Below are 22,514 nucleotides of genomic sequence, written 5' to 3' on the forward strand. Positions count from 1 at the left end.
CAGGGTATAGGAATATTTTGGAAGGAACCACTTTTTTTCTGAGCAGTAGGTCTCAACCTAGGCTTATAATATTCAGTAAACTATGCTGTAAACAGATGCATTGTCATCCAGGCTTTGTTGTTCCATTTATAGAGCATAAGCAAATCAGATTTGCATAATTTCCTTTTTTTTTTTTTTTTTTTTTTTTTTGAGATGAAGTCTCGCTCTGTTGCCAGGCTGGAGTGTAGTGGTGTGATCTTGGCTCACTGCAGTCTCCCAACTGCCTGGTTCAAGCAATTCTTCTGCCTCAGCCTCCAGAGTAGCTGGGATCACAGGCACCTACCACCATGCCCAGCTGATTTTTATACTTTCAGTAGAGATGAGTTTCACCATGTTGGCTGGGATGGTCTCGATCTCCTGACCCCCATGATCCGCCCACCTCAGCCTCCCAAAGTGCGGGGATTCCAGGTGTAAGCCATTGCGACCAGCCTGATTTGCATAATTCTTAAGGGTTCTAAGATTTTTGGAATGGTAAATGAGCGTTGGCTTCAACTTAAAGTCACCAGCCGCATTAGCCACTAACAAGAGTCAGCCTGTCCTTTGAAGTTTTGAAGCCAGACATTGACTTTTCTCTAGCTATTAACATCCTAGATGGCATCTTCTTCCAGTAAAAGGCTGTTTTATCTTCAGTGAAAATCTGTTGCTTAGTGTAGCCACCTTCATCAGTTATCTTAGGTAAATCTTTTGGATAACATGTTGCAACGTCTACATCAGCACTTGCTGTTTAACCCACTGCTTTTATGTTTTGGAGATTGCTTATTTCCTTAAACCTTATGAACCAACCTCTGCTAGCTGTATTATAATTTTTTTTTCTCTCTGCAATTTCCTTACTTCTTTCCACCTTCATAGAATTGATGAGAGTTAGGGCCTTCCTCTGAATTCAGCTCTGGCTGAAGGGAATGTTGTCACTGGTTTGATCCTCTATCCAGACCACTAAAACTTTCTCCATACCATCAATCAAGCTGTTTCACTTTCTTATCATTCATGTGTTCACTGGAGTGGCACTTTTAATTTCCTTTAAAAAGTTTTCCTTTGCATTGACAACTCGGTTAACTGGCATGGAAGGCCTAGCCTTTGACCTATCTCAGCTTTTGACATACCTTCTTCACTAAACATACTCATCTCTCACTTTTGATTGAAAGAGTCATGTAACTCTTCATTTGAATACGTAGAGGCCACAGTGGGATTATTAATTGGCCTAATTTCAACATTGTTGTGTCTCAGGGAATAAGGAGGGCTGAAGACAGGGAGAGAGATAGGGGGATGACCAGACTGGAGCAGCCCACAACACACATATTTATTCATTAAGTTCACCATCTTATATGTGTTCCAAAACAATTACAATAGTATCATCAAAGCTCATGGATTGCTATAACAGATATAATTACAGTGAAAATGTTTGAAATACTTTGAGAATTACCAAAATGTGACCCAGAGATGGAGTGAGCACATGCTGCTGGAAACATGGTACTGACAGACTTTGGGTTGCCATAAATCTTCTATTCCTAAAAACTGCAGTATCTGTGAAGTACAGTAAAAAGCAGTACAAAAAGACGAGGTGTGCCTTTATATAGTGTTATGTAACAGTCACTGCTATTCCACGTTTAGAAACCTGCAGTGATCTTAGAACATGTGTTCTTGTCACTCCTAATAAATTCCAATGAACATTTATCAATAAGTGTTTTGTATTTGTCATTGCATTAACAAATTAGGTTAACAAATAGGGGAAAGAAGACAGTAGAGTCTCTATGTTCAAAACATAGACAATTTTCCTCCCATAGTTCTTAGTTTTTATTCAGTTTTAGTGGCTCTGACTGCTACTGAAATCACTATTTAATTGACTCTTTTAGGAACTTGAAATAGATTGTGGCCTAACGTTAGAAGAACCCACCACTTCTCTTTAGTTTGCATCAGTAAAGGCACTAGGAACCTCATAGGTACTGGGAATATTCCCTGTGGTATAGAATGAGAACCTAATCCTTACACATGGCTTCTGTTTGGCAGCAGCCCAACTCATAAGAAAAACAATTTGTTCTTTCACATCAGGCTGGAATACAAAGAAAAACAGAAAAACAATTTGGAGGTAGCCAGTGGAAGAGATAGTAATTAAAATAATGCTGGAGTTTGGGTTTCAGTTTTATTTTAATAAACCAGTAAATTGAATTTTGGAGAAGAATTGGCTTTGAGCTCAATATACTTGGCTTTTGCCTACTTCTTTTTGGAGAAATTTGCCAGCTTTATCCCCTTTCACTGTTTCCCAACCCAGTCACAAGTCATAATTGTCTTGGAAAAGATCTAACTGCCGCTTTCTTAATACAGACTACAGCAAAGCAGTTTGTTTCCTTCCTCTAAGGTTAATTAGTAGTAATAATAAAGATATGTTTTGAACTTTTATTATAATGCTATGTTGCTTTATTTTGTAAGCAACATCACAATTTCTGAAAAAAGAGTACAGATTTAGAATTTTTTAAATCACCCCTTCTCCCATGAGACATTTGTTTTCTTATCAAAACATTATGAGATGATTATATTCCAAAGCTTTCTGATACATACATACTTTCTATAATGACACATTATCATTCCAGTAGTAGTAGTAAGAACAGCCTACATCTGCTGAGCATTTATCATTTGCTTGTCTGGTAGAATTTAATATTTCTCTAATTTAATATACAGGAAAACTGAGATACAGGGAAATTTAAGACTTGCCTAGAGTCACATATCTAAAAAGCTGCGGGCATGAAATTGAAATCCAGGCAATTTGACTGCAGATTTTATTTCCAAACCAAGTTAGTTTAAATCATACCAAGTCCTAAGCAGTTTTGAAGCATTAGAGTTATAATACAAACTAAATGAACATCTTTAAATTTGAAGGGAAATGTTTGATTTCAATTAATTTGAATTTCTTGTTATTCACTCAACAATATATCCTAGTCACCTTGGGTGGGAATTAACATGCATCAAGAGCATCATCTTGACAGCTACATGGAATTTCATTTTAAGGGTATAACAACTGATATAACGAGTCTCCCATTGTTGGGCGTTCAGGTTTTTTCAACTTTTTTTGTCATAGAAATGTTGCTACAATAAACATCCTTTTTTTTTTTTTTTTTTTTTTTGAGACAGAGTTTCGCTCTTGTGACCCAGGCTGGTGTGCAATGGCGCGATCTCGGCTCACCGCAACCTCCGCCTCCTGGGTTCAGGCAATTCTTCTGCCTCAGCCTCCTGAGTAGCTGGGATTACAGGCACGCGCCACCATGCCCAGCTAGTTTTTGTATTTTTAGTAGAGACGGGGTTTCACCATGCTGATCAGGATGGTCTCGAGCTCTTGACCTCGTGATCCACCCGCCTCGGCCTCCCAAAGTGCTGGGATGTTATTTCTTTAGAATAAACTCTTAGAATTTATTTCTTACAATTCTTAACATTTTAAAAAAATAAATTATAGAAAAACAAAATCTCAATTTCAGAAATTTTACCTATGCCCTGCTACCATCCCAGAGAATAGGTTTTAAAAATACATGTAATTATGGGACATGAATCTGCCAAAGGAAAGATAATTTGGTAACAAAGTCTTTTGATATTTTTTGATGGCTGTCAAAAAGAAAATAGAATCTCTAGAAATTAATTGAATTCAAACATTTCCCTTCAAATTTAAAGATGTTCATTTAGTTTGTATTATAACTCTAATGCTTCAAAACCGTTGGTATGATTTAAACTAAGTTGGTTTGAAAAGGAATTTATTTTAAGAAAATGATCTTCAATAGGGACAAAGGCCTTTTTTTATCTTTGCATTTTTGGCTTAGGAGAAGATGAGAAAGGCTATTTTGAGGACAAGATTCCCAACAGAAGGGAATCCTTTGGCAGCAAGTGTAAACAGCTTTGGCAGAAAGCCACCCTCCAAAGAAAAAGGACTTCAGCTTGTTTTAAACAAGGGAGTGAGCTCCAGAACAAAAAGGGTAACCCTGATGCAGGGGGTGGGCCAATAGGGATTGTTTGGGTGGAAACACTATTACAACGGCTGTCTAGAGCTGCCTCATTAGAAATTGATGAGTTTTGAGATGTTCCCCTTTCCCAGTACTCTAGACAGGATCAATTCCAAGGAAGTGATGATATTTTACTCAGGTCCACAATGTTCCTTTTACCCTTTGTTACCTAAATGATAAATAAAATATAAATACTATAAGTGTAGGTTGTTTCCTGACCATTTTCCCTTTGTTTTTCAGAAAATAAATCATTTACACATCTACAAAACTGGATTTATGTTTAATTTGAAGGGGATTCACTTCTTTAATTTTAAAATGCTTTAGAATCCTGTTTTATTACTGTATATATAGAAAATGCTTTTTGCTCATTATGTTTCTGGGGTGGGTGTGGATATGTGTATATGCATACTCATGTTTAGCCTTACATTTTCTTTTTTCTTTTTCTTTTTTTTTTTTTTTTTTGAGAGGAAGTCTCACTCTGTCACCTAGGCTAGATACAGTGGCACCATCTTGGCTCACTGCAACCTCCACCTCCCCAGTTCAAGTGATTCTCCTGCCTCAGCCTCCCAAGTAGTTGGGATTACAGGCTTCTGCCACCATGTCTGGCTCATTTTTGTATTTTTAGTAGAGACAGGGTTTCTCCGTCTTGACCAGGCTGGTCTCAAACTCCTGACCTAAAGTGATCCACCCACCTTAGACTCCCAAAGTGCTGGGATTACAGGCATGAGCCACCGTGCCCAGCCTAATCTACATTTTTGAACTGTTGTTTTCAGTTGAGAGAATTGCTATCTGTTTGAATAAATTACTTGAAAAGACGGATGACAAGCCAGCATCCCATCCTTGTATAATTACACGTGCAATTATGTGTGGCCTTGGTGATTGGTGTGGTTGGATATGACATGCATGAAGGTGTAGTGAGGTGGTCAAAAACTCAGTCATTTGAGAATCCATTTCCCTTTGATTCCAAACAACTGGCCATAGAAACAGTGGGTGAGATGGTAGCAGAGATCCCCATACACATTCCTGCAGAGACATAGTGAATGGAAGAGCTACTCTGAAGCAGAGTGTCTTTCCTCACTTATTTAATCAAAAAGACCTTTACGGAGTACCTACTATATGCACACGTTTGTTGTCTGTGCTGTTCCTTCATCAGAATTCATTCCTCCTTGCTAAAAGCTTCATTTCCCCTCCCTTCTTACAGCCCCAGCAGATATCCATGGTCCTTAGGTTACTGAAAAGGTTAGATCTTTCCCTCTTCAAACCCAAGTCCTCTATCTCCTTCTTTGAAGGCCCTGCTGAAGTGGAGTTTTATTTGTAGTAACCTTTCTATCATAAAAAATTTCAAGATGGAAAAATATTTTAGAAAAAAAAAGAAGAGATTATATCATGGGCATTTCCTCATGATACTGCATACTTGTAGACATTTTAGTGGGTGGGTTTTAGTTCATTGCAGGCTTCAATTTCTTAACAGTCACCCAATTGTTGAATGTTTAAAAATTTAAAACATTTTTCCCCTATTATAAATAATGCTAAATGGACATCTCCGTTCTTCAAACTTGGTTAATAATTTTATTAGGGTAGAATTACTAAGTCATTGTTTATGAACATGTGTAGTAAGATCCTTAATATAAATTGCCCACTCTCTTTTCAGAGCATCTCTTGCAACTTACGGTTTCGTTAAGGGTCCACTTAGTGTTCTGTTATGGCACCCTTGCTCTCACTGAGCACTAAAATCTTTCCAAATCTTCACTGATTTTTTTCTGTTTAATTTTCATTTTTCTTACTACTAGTGAGATTGGATTTTTTTTGCATACTTACTAGACATTTTTTAGTTTCTCTTTCAATGAGTTGTCTATTTATGTTCTTTGCTCAGACTTCTATTGGGGTTTTTGTGTTTTTCTTATTCACATGTATGAACTTACTGAATATTAAGAAGGTTAGGCCGAGTGTGGTGGCTCATGCCTGTAATCCCAGCACTTTGGGAGGCTGAGGCAAGTGGATCACCTGAGGTCAGGAGTTTGAGACCAGCCTGACCAACATGGAGAAAACCCGTTTCTATTTAAAAAAATAAAAAATATATATATATGAAAAAAATGTTAGCCGTTTGTCTTTAACATTTATTCATTATGTTTAGGCTAAAATCTCTCCAAGAATATTATTTGTAATCATATTATCACTTACAGAAGATAACATTTTTTTTTCAATGAGATGAGCTTGTATCATTTTATATAGGAGATGGTTTTCAATGTTTAAAAATTAAGAATACATACCTTAGAGCTAAGTACAGAAAACATCTATTCCAAAAGCCTTATAAAATAAGGGAGAGTATATAGTTAAATTGCAAGAGACCTTGGCACTACCAGCCAATACTTCTGTATTGATATAGCCATTGTGTTCTTATTGCACTTAATTCGATGGTTCCTCTGGTGGGCTCAATATAAAAATGTGTGATCTGTGCCCAGACTATGCAGTTGAAACAGGTAATGAGCTGCTTTGGAATGTACTGGATTCCAGATAAAATTCTAGTAATCCTCATTCCCATACTTCAGTTTTCCTTACCTCTAGAGCCCCTGAACTGTGTGGCTCATATGTTCTCCTTTTCCTTTTAGACAATTCCTCCTCAATCCAGGAAGATGAAGAAGTAGAGATGGAGGCCATCAGCTGGCAGGCCAGCAGTCCAGCTATGAATGGGCACCCTGCCCCTCCAGTGACCTCTGCTCGTTTCCCCAGCTGGGTCACCTTTGATGACAATGAAGTCAGCTGCCCTTTACCTCCAATCACCTCTCCTCTGAAGCCAAATACACCACCAGTTGCATCTGTGATCCCAAATACATCTTATAATTCAACAGGATCATTTAAAAAGAGGGACCGTCCCAAGAGCACTTTGATGAACTTCTCCAAAGTTCAGAAGCTCGATATTCCCTCTTTAAACCAACCGCCTTCTGTAACCGAGGCTCCACCGTGGAGGCCAACCAACCCTTTCCTGAATGAGACTCTGCAGGATGTACAGCCCTCCCCTATCAACCCTTTCAGTGCTTTCTTTGAGGAGCAGGAAAGGCGCTCCCAAAACAGTTCCATTTCCAGCACCAAGGGCAAAAGCCAAAGAGATTCCCTCATTGTCATCTATCAGGATGCCATCAGTTTTGATGATTCAAGCAAAACCCAGTCACACTCTGACGCTGTTGAAAAACTCAAACAACTCCAAATTGATGATCCTGATCACTTTGGCAGTGCAGCTTTACCTGATGATGACCCAGTAGCCTGGATTGAACTAGATGCTCACCCGCCTGGATCAGCACGGTCCCAGCCAAGGGATGGATGGCCAATGATGCTGAGGATCCCCGAGAAGAAAAACATCATGTCCTCCCGGCACTGGGGACCGATCTACGTCAAACTGACAGACAGTGGTTACCTGCAGCTATATTATGAGCAGGGCCTAGAGAAACCATTCCGTGAGTTCAAGCTGGAGATGTGTCATGAGATTTCAGAACCCCGGCTTCAAAACTATGATGAGAATGGCAGAATCCACAGCTTGCGGATAGACCGTGTCACCTATAAGGAGAAGAAGAAATACCAGCCCAAACCTGCTGTGGCCCACACAGCAGAGAGGGAACAGGTGATTAAGCTGGGCACCACCAATTACGATGACTTCCTGAGCTTCATCCGTGCAGTTCAGGACCGTCTCATGGATCTCCCAGTGTTGTCAATGGACTTGAGCACAGTTGGCCTGAACTACCTTGAAGAGGAGATCACAGTGGACGTCAGAGATGAATTCTCTGGCATTGTGAGCAAAGGAGACAACCAGATTCTCCAGCACCACGTCTTGACGCGGATCCACATCCTGAGTTTTCTGTCTGGGCTCGCAGAGTGCCGCCTGGGCCTCAATGACATCCTCATCAAAGGGAATGAAATCGTGTTGAGGCAGGACATCATGCCCACCACCACCACAAAGTGGATCAAGCTCCATGAGTGCCGCTTCCATGGGTGCGTGGACGAGGGCGTATTCCACAACTCACGGGTCATTCTGTTCAACCCTTTGGATGCATGTCGGTTTGAGCTAATGCGGTTCAGGACAGTGTTTGCCGAGAAGACCTTGCCTTTCACACTCAGGACGGCCGCAAGTGTGAATGGGGCGGAGGTGGAGGTGCAGAGCTGGCTGAGGATGTCAACTGGCTTCTCCTCCAATCGTGACCCCCTCACTCAGGTTCCCTGTGAGAATGTGATGATCCGTTACCCTGTGCCCAGCGAGTGGGTGAAAAACTTCCGCAGGGAAAGTGTCCTGGGGGAAAAGTCTTTGAAAGCCAAAGTGAACCGGGGGGCAAGTTTTGGCTCCACTAGTGTTTCTGGCTCTGAGCCTGTCATGAGAGTAACTCTGGGAACTGCCAAGTACGAGCATGCCTTCAACTCCATTGTGTGGAGGATAAACCGACTGCCCGACAAAAACTCAGGTGGGTGGGGGTTCCTCTTCTGTAAAAACAAGTACCAGCACACGTTGTGAAAAAGCTGAGATCCCAGTTCCACATCCTGTATGAAGTGCTTGTTTTTGTTGTGTGATGGGAGTGGTGATGGAGGGGGAGTGGGACCAGAAAAGTAAAAATAATTAAGCAAGGTAAGTAATGTGCCTAGCAGCCCAGTTCACTCTTTTCACCCCCTCATTATCACACATCTTCTGTAAAACCAGGGATTATTCTTCTCAGCTGAGCTGCTAAGCAGCTTTGCAGGGCAGCTTCTGAATTTATATTCTTTTGGGACTCATTAACGTATTACCAGTGGTGCTGGAAGTGATTCATTTCTAGATGGCTTCTGAAGAGACATCTTTCTCACACTGCCCTCGATGTAGGTAAAAGCACCAGTCATGGACAAGACACTGAGAAGTTAATTTTATAACTCCAGCTCCTCTGTGCAAAGCCTGTCCATCATAATATCTCAAGCTCAGAGTTTGGCTCTGGGACTTCGGGGATGGGAAAGAAAAGTGGCCTGCAGGCAGACTGAAGATCCAGCTAGGATATGAATTTCTAAAAGGGCCAGAATGGCAGCCAACGTATAAAGAAAAGAATGTTTTCTTTAGACAACAAAAAATGCTTATCAGCCCTTGCTGGGCTGCTCACAGCTATCAGGGATGCTTTTGTGCTTGAGTGAGTCCAGACGGCGGTTATTTCCCCCGTGGGTCCAGTGAGATTTAGTGAAATGACAAAATGAAGGAGCACTCAAACCCGCACTAATAAGCATATTTCTTGGAGTAAGTCTGGGTGACTCCAATGGTAGGCAGCAAGCCCATGCGCTTGTAAGCCTTTAAATCCCTTTCTTTAGAATACATTTTGCCCATCAGTGAACAAAAGTGGATATGCTACCTGAGCAAAAAGAGTAAGGTTTAGAAAAACTCTTGATTGAAATGGCTTTATCTTATGTGTCTATCCTTTTGTCCATTCTCACTCTAAATCCTAGCAGATGCATTCAGAGTCTCCCTCTCCTGCTCTGAGTGTGGGGTGGCTGTATTATTATATCCTAAATGTAATGCAGTGTGATGGTAAACGGCAATATGATCCGGCCAGCTCCCCAGGCATTCCAGGGAGTGGACACACACCAGGGCGTTCTGTATCAGACACTGGGTGTAGCTGTGCAAACTGAAGAGACAATTGGACCTCTGTGTTTGAGGCTGGATTTGCTACTCCCTGCTTCTAAACTGACAACATTTTTTCAACCAAGTGTTCCTCTCTGTGCCTGCTTTTTCATTTCCCCTGCAATCAGCACTGTATTCTGCTGATGGTAGCACTGAAACTTCTACCTTATCCACGGGGCCCCTCTGACTTGACAGAGGAGGGGAGAAACCCTGAACTCTCCTTTGATGTGAAAGCCCTTGGAAAGAGACAACCATAGAATTAACAGATTTTCAAGCTGGAAGGGACCATGGGGATAACTTAGTCAAGTTATTTATAGATGAGAAACTTAAGATTGGGAAGGTGACGTGACATATCTAGAGTCATGCAGTCACATCCAGGGTCCTTTTCTCAATGCCACCAGTGCCTCCTGGTAGATAAAGCCAAGTAGACACAAATATTGAAATGAATCCCACCAGAAGAACAGATATTTGCAGTTTTTCCAGTGCATACAAATGTATCTATTAGTTTAAAAGTGATTTCTCCCAAACATTTAAAAGTACCGGATGAGGGCTTTTTGTTGTTTGTTTTACTATAGCAACAAAGACTTAATAACCGCCTTAAGGAACAAAACAAATTATTGGATGGGATAGTTCAGAGACCTGAGGGAAAGATTGATCAAGAAGACTTTAGAAAGATAAGGTGAGAATAGCTCTGGTCATGGAAACTAATGGATGTCTCCTCACTGTAGCCTTAGGGACAAATCATCACAGATTATTTTCTGTTCTTGGGTTTTGTTGTTGTTGTTTTGTTTTTGTTTTTGAGATGGAGTCTCGCTCTGTCACCCAGGCTGAAGTGCAATGGCGTGATCTCGGCCCACTGCAACTTCTACCTCCTGGGTCGAGCAACTCTCCTGCCTCAGCCTCCCAAGGAGCTGGGATTACAGGCACACGCCACCATACCCAGCTAAATTTTTGTATTTTTAATAGAGACAGGATGTCACCATGTTGGCCAGGCTGGTCTCAAACTCCTGACCTCAGGTATCTGCCTGCCTTGTACTCCCAAAGTGCTACAGGCCTGAGGCACCACACCTGGCCCTATTTTTTGTTCTTTGGCAACTTGGCTCAAGAGTGTAGGGGAAAGGAATGCATTTTGACTAACGTGACCAAGATAACATGTAGCACCGGGAAGATTATTTCCCAAAAGGAGAGAAAGAAAAGGACTGCTACCAGAAAAGAGGGGGAATGGACACAGGACAAGGGAAAAAGCAAAAACAGGCCTTCAGCAAACAATTTCCTTAATGATTCTCAGTGGAGAGTGTTCTGTTGGCTCAAGGACAAGTGAATGCAGCTTATATACTGTATTACGTATCTGTTTCCAGATTGCTGGAACCTCATTGTGGAAGATTTTTGAAATGTAGCACAACATAAGGATATTGGGGATGTTTCTTACTTAAATCCTCACAGCCTAACCCCATTATTGCTTTTGCTGTCATAGTTATTTAACAATATTTTCCATAGTGAACCCTCATAAAGAGGCTTCTTATACTTCTCTGGCCAACTATATGTTTTCATACCAGTTCGGGAAATAGATAGCACCCTTTTCTGGAAACTTGAGATGTATAGGATCTGAATTGCAGGCAGAACGTAAGTTCTCATGCATTGCTGGTATTCACCGTGCCCAGCTCCTGCCCTCCCTTGCAGTGCTCCATCCAGGAAACCAGAGCATTGATGGTTATCTTTTTGTAATAACCCTTTCCTAAGCTCTTCTGTCTAGGTGTTCAGACAGCCCTGGGAAGGTGCTTTGTACGGGTTATTTTTCATAATCCTTAACCTTTAAAGAAGCTAGGGCTCAGCTGAGGCCAAAGGCCCGGCTGACTGGAAGCCTACCTCTCCTTACAGGTTCCTGCCTGCAGTGGCCCTGCATTCCCAGGCCCCAGTGGGCAGGGCAGTCAAACCCCAGGCAGTGGAGGCTAGCAGCTCGCACCCCTGTGTTGCTGACATCCCAAGCCTATAGCCACAGCAGGCTGTCTCAGTCCCAGCCACCAAAAGCTCAAGCAGCTACCTTTGAATTCTAATGTGACCCCACTGGCGGGGTCCAGCCCAGCCACATACAGTAACAGCTCCCGTCTCTGAGCTCCCCAGGGACCCCTCCCACCCTCATCCCAGGAGTTTTTCTTAATCTTAGAAGGCACCAAAACAAGTCCCGCTGCTTCCACAGATTATCCGCCAGGAAATAAAACATTCTGTCCTATATAAATGGCTTTCTTTGCAGGAATCCCCCTCCTCATTAGACCAGGTGAAGGGAAAACAGTGCCAATATGATCATCATTATATAAGAAATTTTTAAAATCTGAATTTTTTTACTGAATTTTCTCAACCTCATCAAGGAAAATGACAGAACGCGTGGACTTATTTAGCACATTACTATGAATTCAACTATAATAGCTTTCAGACTTGAACTTCCTTAACTGTCCACCACCCCTACCCATCTGAGAGTTGATGCTAAGATTCTAGGAAAAAATGCTGTTTTCAGAATTTGCTGTGAATACACTTTGGTGGAATAAAAGGAGGAAATCAGCCATGCAGAAAGGAAAAATTTCTCCATATTCCAAAATGTGCAAAATCAGGGTAATTAGATTAAAAGAGTTGTCCGAGTTGCTATTAAATTAAAAGATGCTTCTGTATACTTTGTTTTGATCTTATTTCACAGCAATATACTGAGGAGAATTTAGGACATAGTTTGAAGGCAGAGTCATCTCTGAATCTTATTTCCGGCTCTACCACTTAATGGCTGTGTAACCTCAGGCAATTTACTTAACCCTCTCAGAGAAACCTAATTTTTCTCATCTATAAAATAGAGTTATTAATAGCTAGTTCATTGAGAATGAAATGAGATAATGCTTTTAAGGGCTTAGCACAATATCTGGCCTGTAATAAATGCCCCATAAATGATAGCTTATAATTACATCTGTGGCACACAATTTAAAAACATTGAATGGGTTTATTTTCAAATACTTTAATTTTTCCTATTATGTGTATCTTATTTAAATTCTTTTCCTAAAATCAGTGCAGATTTTTCAGTTTTCCAAAGCATTACTCTTTAGAAATAACCACTGAAATATGTTACATTTGTGAAACAGAGCAAAACAAATACTTCACTATCTAATGTTTTCCTTGGAGAGCGGGTGTGTGTGTCCTCACTCTCTGAGACTGAGAAGTCCCGGCCGGAGCAGTAAAGAACATTGGAATTGTTTGTTTGTGGAAACTAGGATAACTAAGGGGCTGTTTCAGTTACATAAGGAAGGCAAGCTCATTTTGTGTTGTTTATCTATAGCTAGTTGCTATATGGGGGTTCTTACAGCTCAGTCCCACTCTACCCCTGTCACTCTGCAAACTTGATCTTGTGTTTTAGGGACCATGAGGTTATGACTAAAATACAGCGGTTAAGAACACTCTGGGATCAGACCGTTAGGTTCAGTTTTTAGCTCTGCCACTTTCTAGCTGTGACCGTGGGTAGCTCATTTTACCTCCCTAATCCTTAGCTTCCTCGACTGTAAAATGAAGACCACATTCTGACCTCAAAGGATCATAATGAAGACTCGAAGAGAGAATCTGTGTAAAAGATTTAACAAAGAAGGAGGCATAGGGTGCTTAAATGTTTGCTGTATGGCAGATGAATGACAATGATATTTCAGTGATTACAGTCACAGAACTAAGCTTTCATTCTTTTTCCTCAAAAATCTCAATAACAATTCTCAAGTGAAAATCAAACCCTAAGTTTGCCATCATGAGTATCGTGGAATTACCCACAGATGTATAGAATTAAGGAGCAGCAAGGGACTGTGCCTGGCACTGTCCATCTCACCCTGTTGCACTTCTCCTTCTTTCTCCCTCCTACCCTAATCACCACACTTCACAGAGGAGGAATTGAGGACTGGAGGGTATAAAGGACTTGAGGGCAGGAGCTCTGCTGCTCAGTAGAGGAGCTGGAAGTCCAGCCCACGTGTTCTGCTGGTCCGTGTTTTGCCCAGTGTTCTATATGCCTCCCTAGTATCTGTGTGCTATTTATGAAGTCTTTGTCATTTACATATATCATTCATCCAGAAAAGTATGCCAAAAGCAGTTTGAAAGTATCAAATACTATTAAGAAAGTCAGTTCATTCTTCAAAGGAAAGCAAGGATTTTACTTCAGGAAGCTGTCACTGATATTTTATTAGGTGCTAAGTGCTGAGGCCTTCTGTTCCATTCTTCCCATCCTCAGCCCTTATTTCTTAGTTTTTGGGCTGTGTTCATATATCATTCTCACCTGAGCAGGCAGAATGGCCCCTGTTTCTCAGGCCTTGGGTTTTATTGCTAGGAGACCAGGCTGCTAGAATCCAATGGAGTTCTATCAACGGGCTGAGGCAGACCCTCCTGCTCCACACTGGACCCTCTGAAAGACTGCAGGTGCTGAGCCCACAGGCCTCCTTTATTATTGAGCTGGCTCCTTTGGCTGCTGCTTCCACTTTCTCCCCAGATAATCTGATCTCTCGACTGTCTTTCTTTCATAGCTTCTGGTCACCCACACTGTTTCTTTTGCCACCTTGAACTTGGCTCTGACCGGGAAGTGCCTTCCAGATTTGCCAGTCACGTGAATGTCGAGTTCAGCATGCCCACAACTTCTGCCTCCAAAGCCACAGTGAGATCCATCTCCGTGGAAGACAAGACTGACGTCAGGAAGTGGGTCAATTATTCTGCACACTACAGCTACCAGGTAGCCTTAGGAGGCGTCTGGCCAATGCTTCCAAGTCCATTTGTTCACCCCACTACCCTCCCCTTCTTATTCCTTTTAGCAATGCTTAGTATGTTTGCCTGGTAACCTCTTACTGCCTTAGAGGAAGTTCACCATATTACATAGCTGTGGCTGCATCTGCTCTGATTTAAACTGCTCTGATTTAAATCCGTAATCTGGCTAGTGGATGAGAGAAAGTTTGGAAAAAAAGAGGCTCATCAAAAAGGAGAATATAATGTCTTTCTGTCATGAGCAATGACAACAAAAAGAAGAATGGGGGCCAGGCACGGTGGCTCACACCTGTAATCCTAGCAGTTTGGGAGGCAGAGGTGGGCCGATTACTTGAGTTCAGGAGTTCAAGACCAGCCTGGCCAACATGGCGAAACCCTATCTCTGTATAAGTACAAAAATTAGCTGGGCATGGTGGCATGTACATATAGTCCCACCTACTCAGGAGGCTGAAGCAGGAGGATCACTTGAGTCCGGGAGGTTAAGGCTGCAGTGAGCCGTGATTGCACCACTGTACTCCAGCCTGAGTGACAGAGCAAGACTCTGTCTCAAAAAAAGAAAAAGAGTAATGGGGTAAAGGAGTTATTATTATTCATTTGTAATTTATGTCACAGAGTAGTGAGCTTGGAAGTGGAGGGGAGAAAGTGCTATATCATAGCATATGTTTCATTTAGAGTTGACGAAGTGGACCTGAACAGTTAGGACACATGTGACCTGGGTACCGGCCTGTAACAGGGCAAAAGTCAAATGCCAAGCAAACAAGCAAACGTTTGTAATAGCTACGGGGTCTGGGCTATGGAAGGAATCATGAAAGTTGGAGTTTTCTGACATAAATAGAAAGTGATACTTTCCAGAAGAGTGCCAACGACTGAAAAGGGAGTTTATTAAAAAAGGATATTGCAGGCCGGGCGCGGTGGCTCAAGCCTGTAATCCCAGCACTTTGGGAGGCCGAGGCGGGTGGATCACGAGGTCAAGAGATCGAGACCATCCTGGTCAACATGGTGAAACCCCGTCTCTACTAAAAATACAAAAAATTAGCTGGGCATGGTGGCGCGTGCCTGTAATCCCAGCGACTCAGGAGGCTGAGGCAGGAGAATTGCCTGAACCCGGGAGGCGGAGGTTGCGATGAGCCGAGATCGCGCCATTGCACTCCAGCCTGGGTAACAAGAGCGAAACTCCGTCTCAAAAAAAAAAAAGGATATTGCAAAGTGGTTTTCTATTTATAATAATATCCTTGGAATTATATGGTGATTTATTGTTTCTCTAAGTGTTTCCTTAGTTGCGTGGGCCAAAACATTTAACTACCAAAAAGAACAAACACTCCATCTTGTGGCTAGGAAAAAAATAGCACTTCCCTCAAACCTGACTGTTGTGTGTTGAATCATTACCCATACGTCAAGCATCATAAATATCCAAAGTGGTGCTGAGAGGAGCAACCTTAACCCTGAACTCAAAGAATTCCTTGCCTGAACTATCAAAGATTTTGGTTGAGATGTGTTACTTTCAAAGATGAATCTATTAATTTCTTGATAATTACAGCTACAGTACTTTGGAGAAGATATGGTAGAATTGTAAACACTCCAGTATTTATCAGTTTGGAGGTTTTCTAGAGGGATAGTATTGAAGGTAGCCGGGTGCCGTGGCTCATGCTTGTAATCCCAGACCTTTGGGAGGCTGAGGCAGGTGGATCATTCGAAGTCAGGAATTCAAGACCAGCCTGGTCAACATGATGAAATCCTGTCTCTGCTGAAAATACAAAAATAGCCAGGCATGGTGGTGCATGCCTGTAATCCCAGCTACTCTGGAGGCCGAGGCAGGAGAATCACTTGAGCCCGGGAGATGGAGGTTTCAGTGAGCTGTGAGCCAAGATTGCGCCACTGCACTCCAGTCTGGGTGACAGAGTGAGACCCTGTCTCAAAAAAAAAAAAGTATTGGAGAGGTACAAACAGTCAATTACGAAGGAGTTAATTCATTTGATAAATCTCTGTCAATTGCCCACTGTATTCCTACATTATTGCATACAATATTGAACAAGATCCTGCCCCTGTCTTATGGAGCCCATGGCATAGTGGAGCCAGACAAGTGTGCAAGATACAGTGGAAATACTCACAGGGAGAAGTACCTAAGACTACTTAATAAGTCAAAAATAGCTTCACAGAAGGCGTGACCTTTGACCAAATGTACAAGGCAAAGAATAAGAACTGTCCAGGTGGACCATGAGGAAAAGGGAATTTCAGACCAATCAAAGTACATGTGCAGAGAGAGACACATGATACACTCAGGGCCAGTAGCTCCAATGTGGCTAAAGCCCAAAACTAGCAAAATTACAAGAAATCTCAAAGTACCTTTGGAGTTTTGGTTTATTTCTTTATTTGCATGTTTTTCTCTTCTTTTTGATATTTATCTCCAACTTCTATTCTTGGCAGGTGGAAATTGAGCAAAAAAAGAGTTTGAAGCCAGACTTTGAAGGAGATGAAATGGAAAATCCCAAGGAGTGTGGAGTGCAGTGACAAAGCCTTGCAGCAAGGAATCCTGATCCCAGAGTCATGATAAGGTGTCTTCCTGAGTAGCTGAAGTTTAAGTTAATACCTGCTGTGGCCCCTCCATGTTGGGAATGGTGTACCAGATCTTCCTGTTTGCAGTTACTTGTATTTTACCAGGAAACCCTGAGAATGGTGGCTTTTAGAGAGGCTCTTTGATTCTGGTCATGCCTGAAGCATGTGGTTCACCTGACTGTTGGAGCTTACTCTATTATTAAGCCTCCTTACCTTGTCTCTGCTAATCTCGCAGCACTAGTATGTGGTTCGTTGTGACTGTTACTGTCAGGAAAAGAACCTTCCACATCAGTGATGGCACGATTCCCTTCTGATGTTCATCTGTCACTCACTTAAGTTTCTGGAAAAGGCAGTCTTGAGAAGTTAATTAAGAGTCATCACTTTCACTCTGTCTAGAAAAGGTTCAGAAAAGGTGCAAAACAAATTTCCTCTTTGGGTCTTACTAGACCTTTTGGAGGTGTCTTCATTCTTTAAATGTTAACACTGTGCAACAGAAGTTTCCAGGACATTTCCTCCTGGCTCTGGATTGTTTATATTAGAACACTTTTTCCAACTCTCTAAGGTTTCAGTCACAGGATTTGCTAACCTGAGTCACAATAGACAATGGGAAAAGGCACAATAGGAGACTTTTTAATTCTGTGAATGGAGCCACATTCTGTAAAATGGCTGTTGATGGGAAGGCAAAATTAAGCTTAGTTTTCTTCTCTCTGGAGAAAAGAGACATTAAATGTAAGATGATGTTCAGTTCAAGAGGTAGATTCAGTCTCAGTGAATTCCCAAATTCACACTGAAAAATAGTCCACTTCTGATTCCTGAAACAAATATATATAATACCTCAGGCATTTGTAAGGGGCATTTGGGAGTTCTTGTTATACCTCATGACCAATAGACAGTTGCATGTCCCTTTAACCCAAACTTTATAGGAAATTTAAGCTGCAGAGATAATTTTTAAAGCTGTTTTAAAATTAAGCCTGAATGAGCTTTCCCCAAAAATTTAGATTTTGATAATAATCGCAGTATTATAATGGATTGAAAAAGCATCTCTAGGGTAGAGACGGGAAAAGCCATATTTTTCTAATGTTGGGAACATTAAATCCTGATTCCAGGAGTCAGGACACTCACTTCATCTTCTTTTTCTTCAACTGTTTCTGGGACACTCAATCTTCTTTTTCTTCATCTGTTCCTAATCACCTGTTTCTTATTTCTATCTTGGTGTCTCTCCCATGAAGACTAGAGTCGGGGGACAGAAGGCACACTTTATCAGATTTGTAGATAATGCAGAAATGAACAACAGCTCCAGGTTTTGGCCGACGGATTCAAGATTAATGGATTCAATGAACAATCATTGGATTCTAAGTATGTATTGACACTGGGATATAGAAATAGTTACAGTATTTTGAAATATCTAAACATAAGACTGAAACTAAAAGGATGATTAAATAGGCATTAATGAGAAACCCTATATTGTTTTTTTTTTTAAATGCAACCCTCTAGTGTGTGTTTGTGGATGTGTGTTTATGTGTGTGGTGTCGATGGGAAGGGTGTTAGGGAGATCTGGTGTCACAGTAGTTTATAGAGAAACATTTCCTTACAGAAATCGAGGTTCAATTTTGAATATATCATGAAATAGGTCAGAAATATATCATGGCTATTCACAAAGCTAATGTGTTCAACTGGTGTTAACAAAAGCTTTGCATGCTTTTATTAACCCTCCATCTAGTCTACATCTAAATGGAGTGTTGGGTTCATTTATGGGTATCATAGTTTAAGAGAGACGTTAATAAGTTGATTGTGTCCACAGGCAGGTGACCAGGCTTGTTAAGTGTCTGATTACACAAGAACAAGGGAATAGCCTCGCTGAAGGAACAGAAGGTATAGCCGGAAAGGGAGTGCAGACAGGAAGGGAATGATATAATACCTGCCTCAAAATTTCTGTTGAGCTATAAAAAGGAAGAGGAATTAGATTATTCTGTGTAGCATCAAAGGGCAAAAATAAGAACAAAGTGGAACTTTACAGATGACAAGTGTTTGCTTCAATATAAGGAAAAATTTTCTAATAAGAGTTGTTGTAAAGAAAAATAGACTCAAGTTAGTAAAATTTCCAGTTCCTGTGAATGCTCAATCGTTAAAATAACCACCTATCCCACAGGCCGTGTGAAAGGGAATCTTACATTGGATTTGGTCTATATGTCTACCAAGATTCCTTCTAAATTTAGGTTTAGTCTCAATAGTAATAAGACTCTCTAACTTCAGTTGTCTTTTTCTTCCTAAGTGGTTTTTCATGCTCTTTAAAATACAGTGGAGTTCCTTTGAAGTTTTTGTCAAGGGATTTCAATGCATATCTCTTCCCCTGTTGTACTAAATGCTTTTGAGTTTGATTCCTCATAGAACATCTAAATGGATTGGAGAGTTGGCAAGGGGAATGAAGTTCATCCCAGAACCTTCCTTAGTCACTCCGGCTTAGCACTGTGTTAAGATCTCTGCCTCATCTGCTAGCATCACATGTGGTTTGCTTGTTGGAGCTTATTTTTCCCCCCATGGTTAATTCTCATTGCCTGCATACGTGCACCTGGACTTTTTTTTTTTTTAAGCAAGAATTGGGAAAAATCCCTTCTATGCTATCTATATTCTGCAAGCACATTATTATTATATTATATTATTATTATTTTGAGATGGAGTTTTGCTCTTGTTGCCCAGGCTGAAGTGCAATGGCATGAGGTTGGCTCACTACAACCTCTGCCTCCTGGGTTCAGGCAGTTCTCCTGCCTCAGCCTTCCAAGTAGCTGGGATTACAGACGCCCACCACCATGCGCCTCTAATTTTTTTATTTTTAGTAGAAATGGGGTTTCATCATGTTGGCCAGGCTGATCTCAAATGCCTGACCTCAGGTGATCCACCTGCCTCAGCTTCCCAAAGTTTTGGGATTACAGATGTGAGCCACTGCACTGGACCTGCAAATTATTATTAATTTTTAAAAACCTAACATCTTAATTTCATCAAATTTGTTTTCCCTCTACTGTTTTTAGGAAACTGATTATGGGTAGCATATAGGGGTTTGGGGAATATAATACTATATATTTTTAGACATAATGAGTGTTTTACTAGGTTTAAATAATTTCTGTAGAAAACACAATTGGGCAAATTACCTATGTAATAACCTACATAGAAAACAGTTTTGCAAATTACCTGTGGATGCACAGATTTTACGTTTACCACCCTGGACCTGGACTTTAATTTTAATTTTTATTTTTTTTGTGGTCACAAATAATCTTTGTTATCAATAATGTGAAAATATTAAAAACGAATTCATTTTACCAATATACAGAATTACTATTCGAACATAAATTAGATATCACATGGTATCAAGACCTGTGCTTTCTTTTCAGTCTAGGGCCTGCTTTTTGACTTTGCAGCAAAAAGATAAGAAATGTACTCATTACGACATGTCAGACAAGACAGTGTGAGGCACTTTGTGGGGAGACCATTAGATCCCCTTGCCTGCTCTTGCAGACATAGTACTAGTTATTCCTTATGAAAACTTTGCATTTCATTCATGTTAAATATTATCTGGACCGTTTTGTTTTTTCTATTTAGTTCTTCCTTTAACTGTGCTTTCCTGCCTATTGGCAGGGTTCATAATTCTTGAGAACACTATTTTATTTAAAATATTTTTTATTTGAAATGAGACTAATTTCTGTTCAAATTCAGTGACTGGTAATAAGAGTTTATTTCCCTGGAAACTTACGTTTCTGAGAAATGGGATCCATGAAAGCAAGGAATATATATAATTTTTTTATGTTTCCAACACTTAGCACAAAGCTTGGAATATAGCAGAGTTCAGCCACCTTAAATGCTTGCCGGTAGGGCAAACATATACTCATGAAATAAAGGAAAATGATTATGTATTCAATAAATGTTTGCTGAAAGAATACTGACCTTGAGACTCTAAGGCTACTTAACCCTTACCTACCATCAAATACTCACATTAAAGCCAGCAAGCATGCTTTTATTCCCTGAAGGACTTAAATAATTTTGCTTTCCTTTTATTCTTGCTTCCACAGTCAACTCATAAAACCTGTCAGCACTTAGGCACTTAATATGCTGCTGACTTTGAACTACAGTGTACCTCATTCACATTGAAAAACATTTTTGTGCCCAAAAGCATAGGAGCAAAGATGCTGTCCATAGTCCAGATTATTGATTGCTTTGTTCCTGCAAGTCAAACAGATCTATGAGCCTGAGTCTTGCCCATTTCAATGGTCAGTAGGAAAAGAAAGCGTTTGATAGAGTACACAACCAGTCTTGATGCACTGGGTCTTCGCTCTTCCCAGCATTATCCGCTGACCGTTACTGGGCATTTATTTTGTCACCACAGTGAGAGGGACATCTGAGATAGTAAGGTCGAAATTTTTAAGATAAAATCATTATTTCAGAGGTGATATATATTTCATAATAAGTTTAGTAGTGGGAAAACAGAATGAGCTGAATTTTTTTCTTAAAAGCCTGGGGAGGCCAGGCGCGGTGGCTCAAGCCTGTAATCCCAGCACTTTGGGAGGCCGAGGCGGGTGGATCACGACGTCAAGAGATCAAGACCATCCTGGTCAACATGGTGAAACCCCGTCTCTACTAAAACTACAAAAAATTAGCTGGGCGTGGTGGCGCGTGCTTGTAATCTCAGCTACTCAGGAGGCTGAGGCAGAATTGCCTGAACCCAGGAGGCGGAGGTTGCGGTGAGCTGAGATCGCGCCATTGCACTCCAGCCTGGGTAACATGAGTGAAACTCTGTCAAAAAAAAAAAAAAAAAAGCCTGGGGAATATTAAATTCATTTAAGTAGGAATCATTGCAATCCAGCCTACTCATAGAAATTCTCCCAGTTGGAATGGTAACTTTAACTCATCTAAAAATGAAGATTACATGTTAATTCCAGCATATCTAGGCCTTGGGTCTGTAATGTCCAATCTTTTGGCTTCCCTGGGCCACATAGGAAGAAGAAGAATTTTCTTGGCCATACATAAAATATACTAACAATAGCTGATGAGCTTTTAAAAAATGGCCCAAAAATAGCACATATATATATTTTTTTTCTTTTTTTTTTTGAGACAGAGTTTCACTCTGTCACCCAGGCTGGAATGCAGTGGCACAATCTCGGCTCACTGCAACTTCCACCTCCCAGGTTCAAGTGACTCTCCTGCCTCAGCCTCCTGAGTAGCTGGGACTACAGGCGTGCACAACCACACCTGGCTGATTTTTGTATTTTTAGTAGAGATGGAATTTCACTGTGTTGGCCAGCTGGTCTTGAATGCCTGACCTCAGGTGAGCCACCACACCTGGACAAAATGGCATTATGTTTTAAGAAGTTTACAGATTTGTGTTAGACCACATTCAAAGCCATCACGGGCCACGGGTTGGACAAGCTAGGCTTAAGTCATGTCAAGAATGCAATTTAAAAGGAATTTCAAAAAGCTAACAAAAAATTAAATCCACAGAAAAATATCATTTGGGGCTGGGCACCTTGGCTCACGCCTGTAGTCCCAGCACTTTGGGAGGCCGAGTTAGATGG

The 22,514-nt window shown here is 41.0% G+C and overlaps 1 protein-coding gene across 10 annotated transcripts in view; it reads left to right on the plus strand.

The window, feature by feature from the left end:
* The window catches only part of STON2 (stonin 2), a 174,781-nt gene that overhangs the window by 149,535 nt on the left and 2,732 nt on the right, over positions 1-22,514 (plus strand). For 6 of the 10 annotated variants that reach the window (XM_032287708.1, XM_032287713.1, XM_032287711.1 and 3 more), the window contains 2 exons: positions 6,629-8,467; positions 14,169-14,620. In XM_032287708.1, coding sequence (XP_032143599.1) covers positions 6,629-8,467; positions 14,169-14,476 — 2,147 coding nt within the window. In that variant the 3' untranslated portion in view covers positions 14,477-14,620. Of the gene's footprint in view, positions 1-6,628; positions 8,468-14,168; positions 14,621-16,824; positions 18,957-20,408; positions 20,414-22,514 lie in introns of those variants that run through there. The other 4 variants (XM_032287712.1, XM_032287714.1, XR_004271754.1 and 1 more) reach the window with 3 other exon arrangements.

This window comes from Sapajus apella, unplaced genomic scaffold (genome assembly GCF_009761245.1).
Source record: "Sapajus apella isolate SASKATOON/1434 unplaced genomic scaffold, GSC_monkey_1.0 scaffold20, whole genome shotgun sequence".
Taxonomy (NCBI): Eukaryota; Metazoa; Chordata; class Mammalia; order Primates; family Cebidae; genus Sapajus; species Sapajus apella.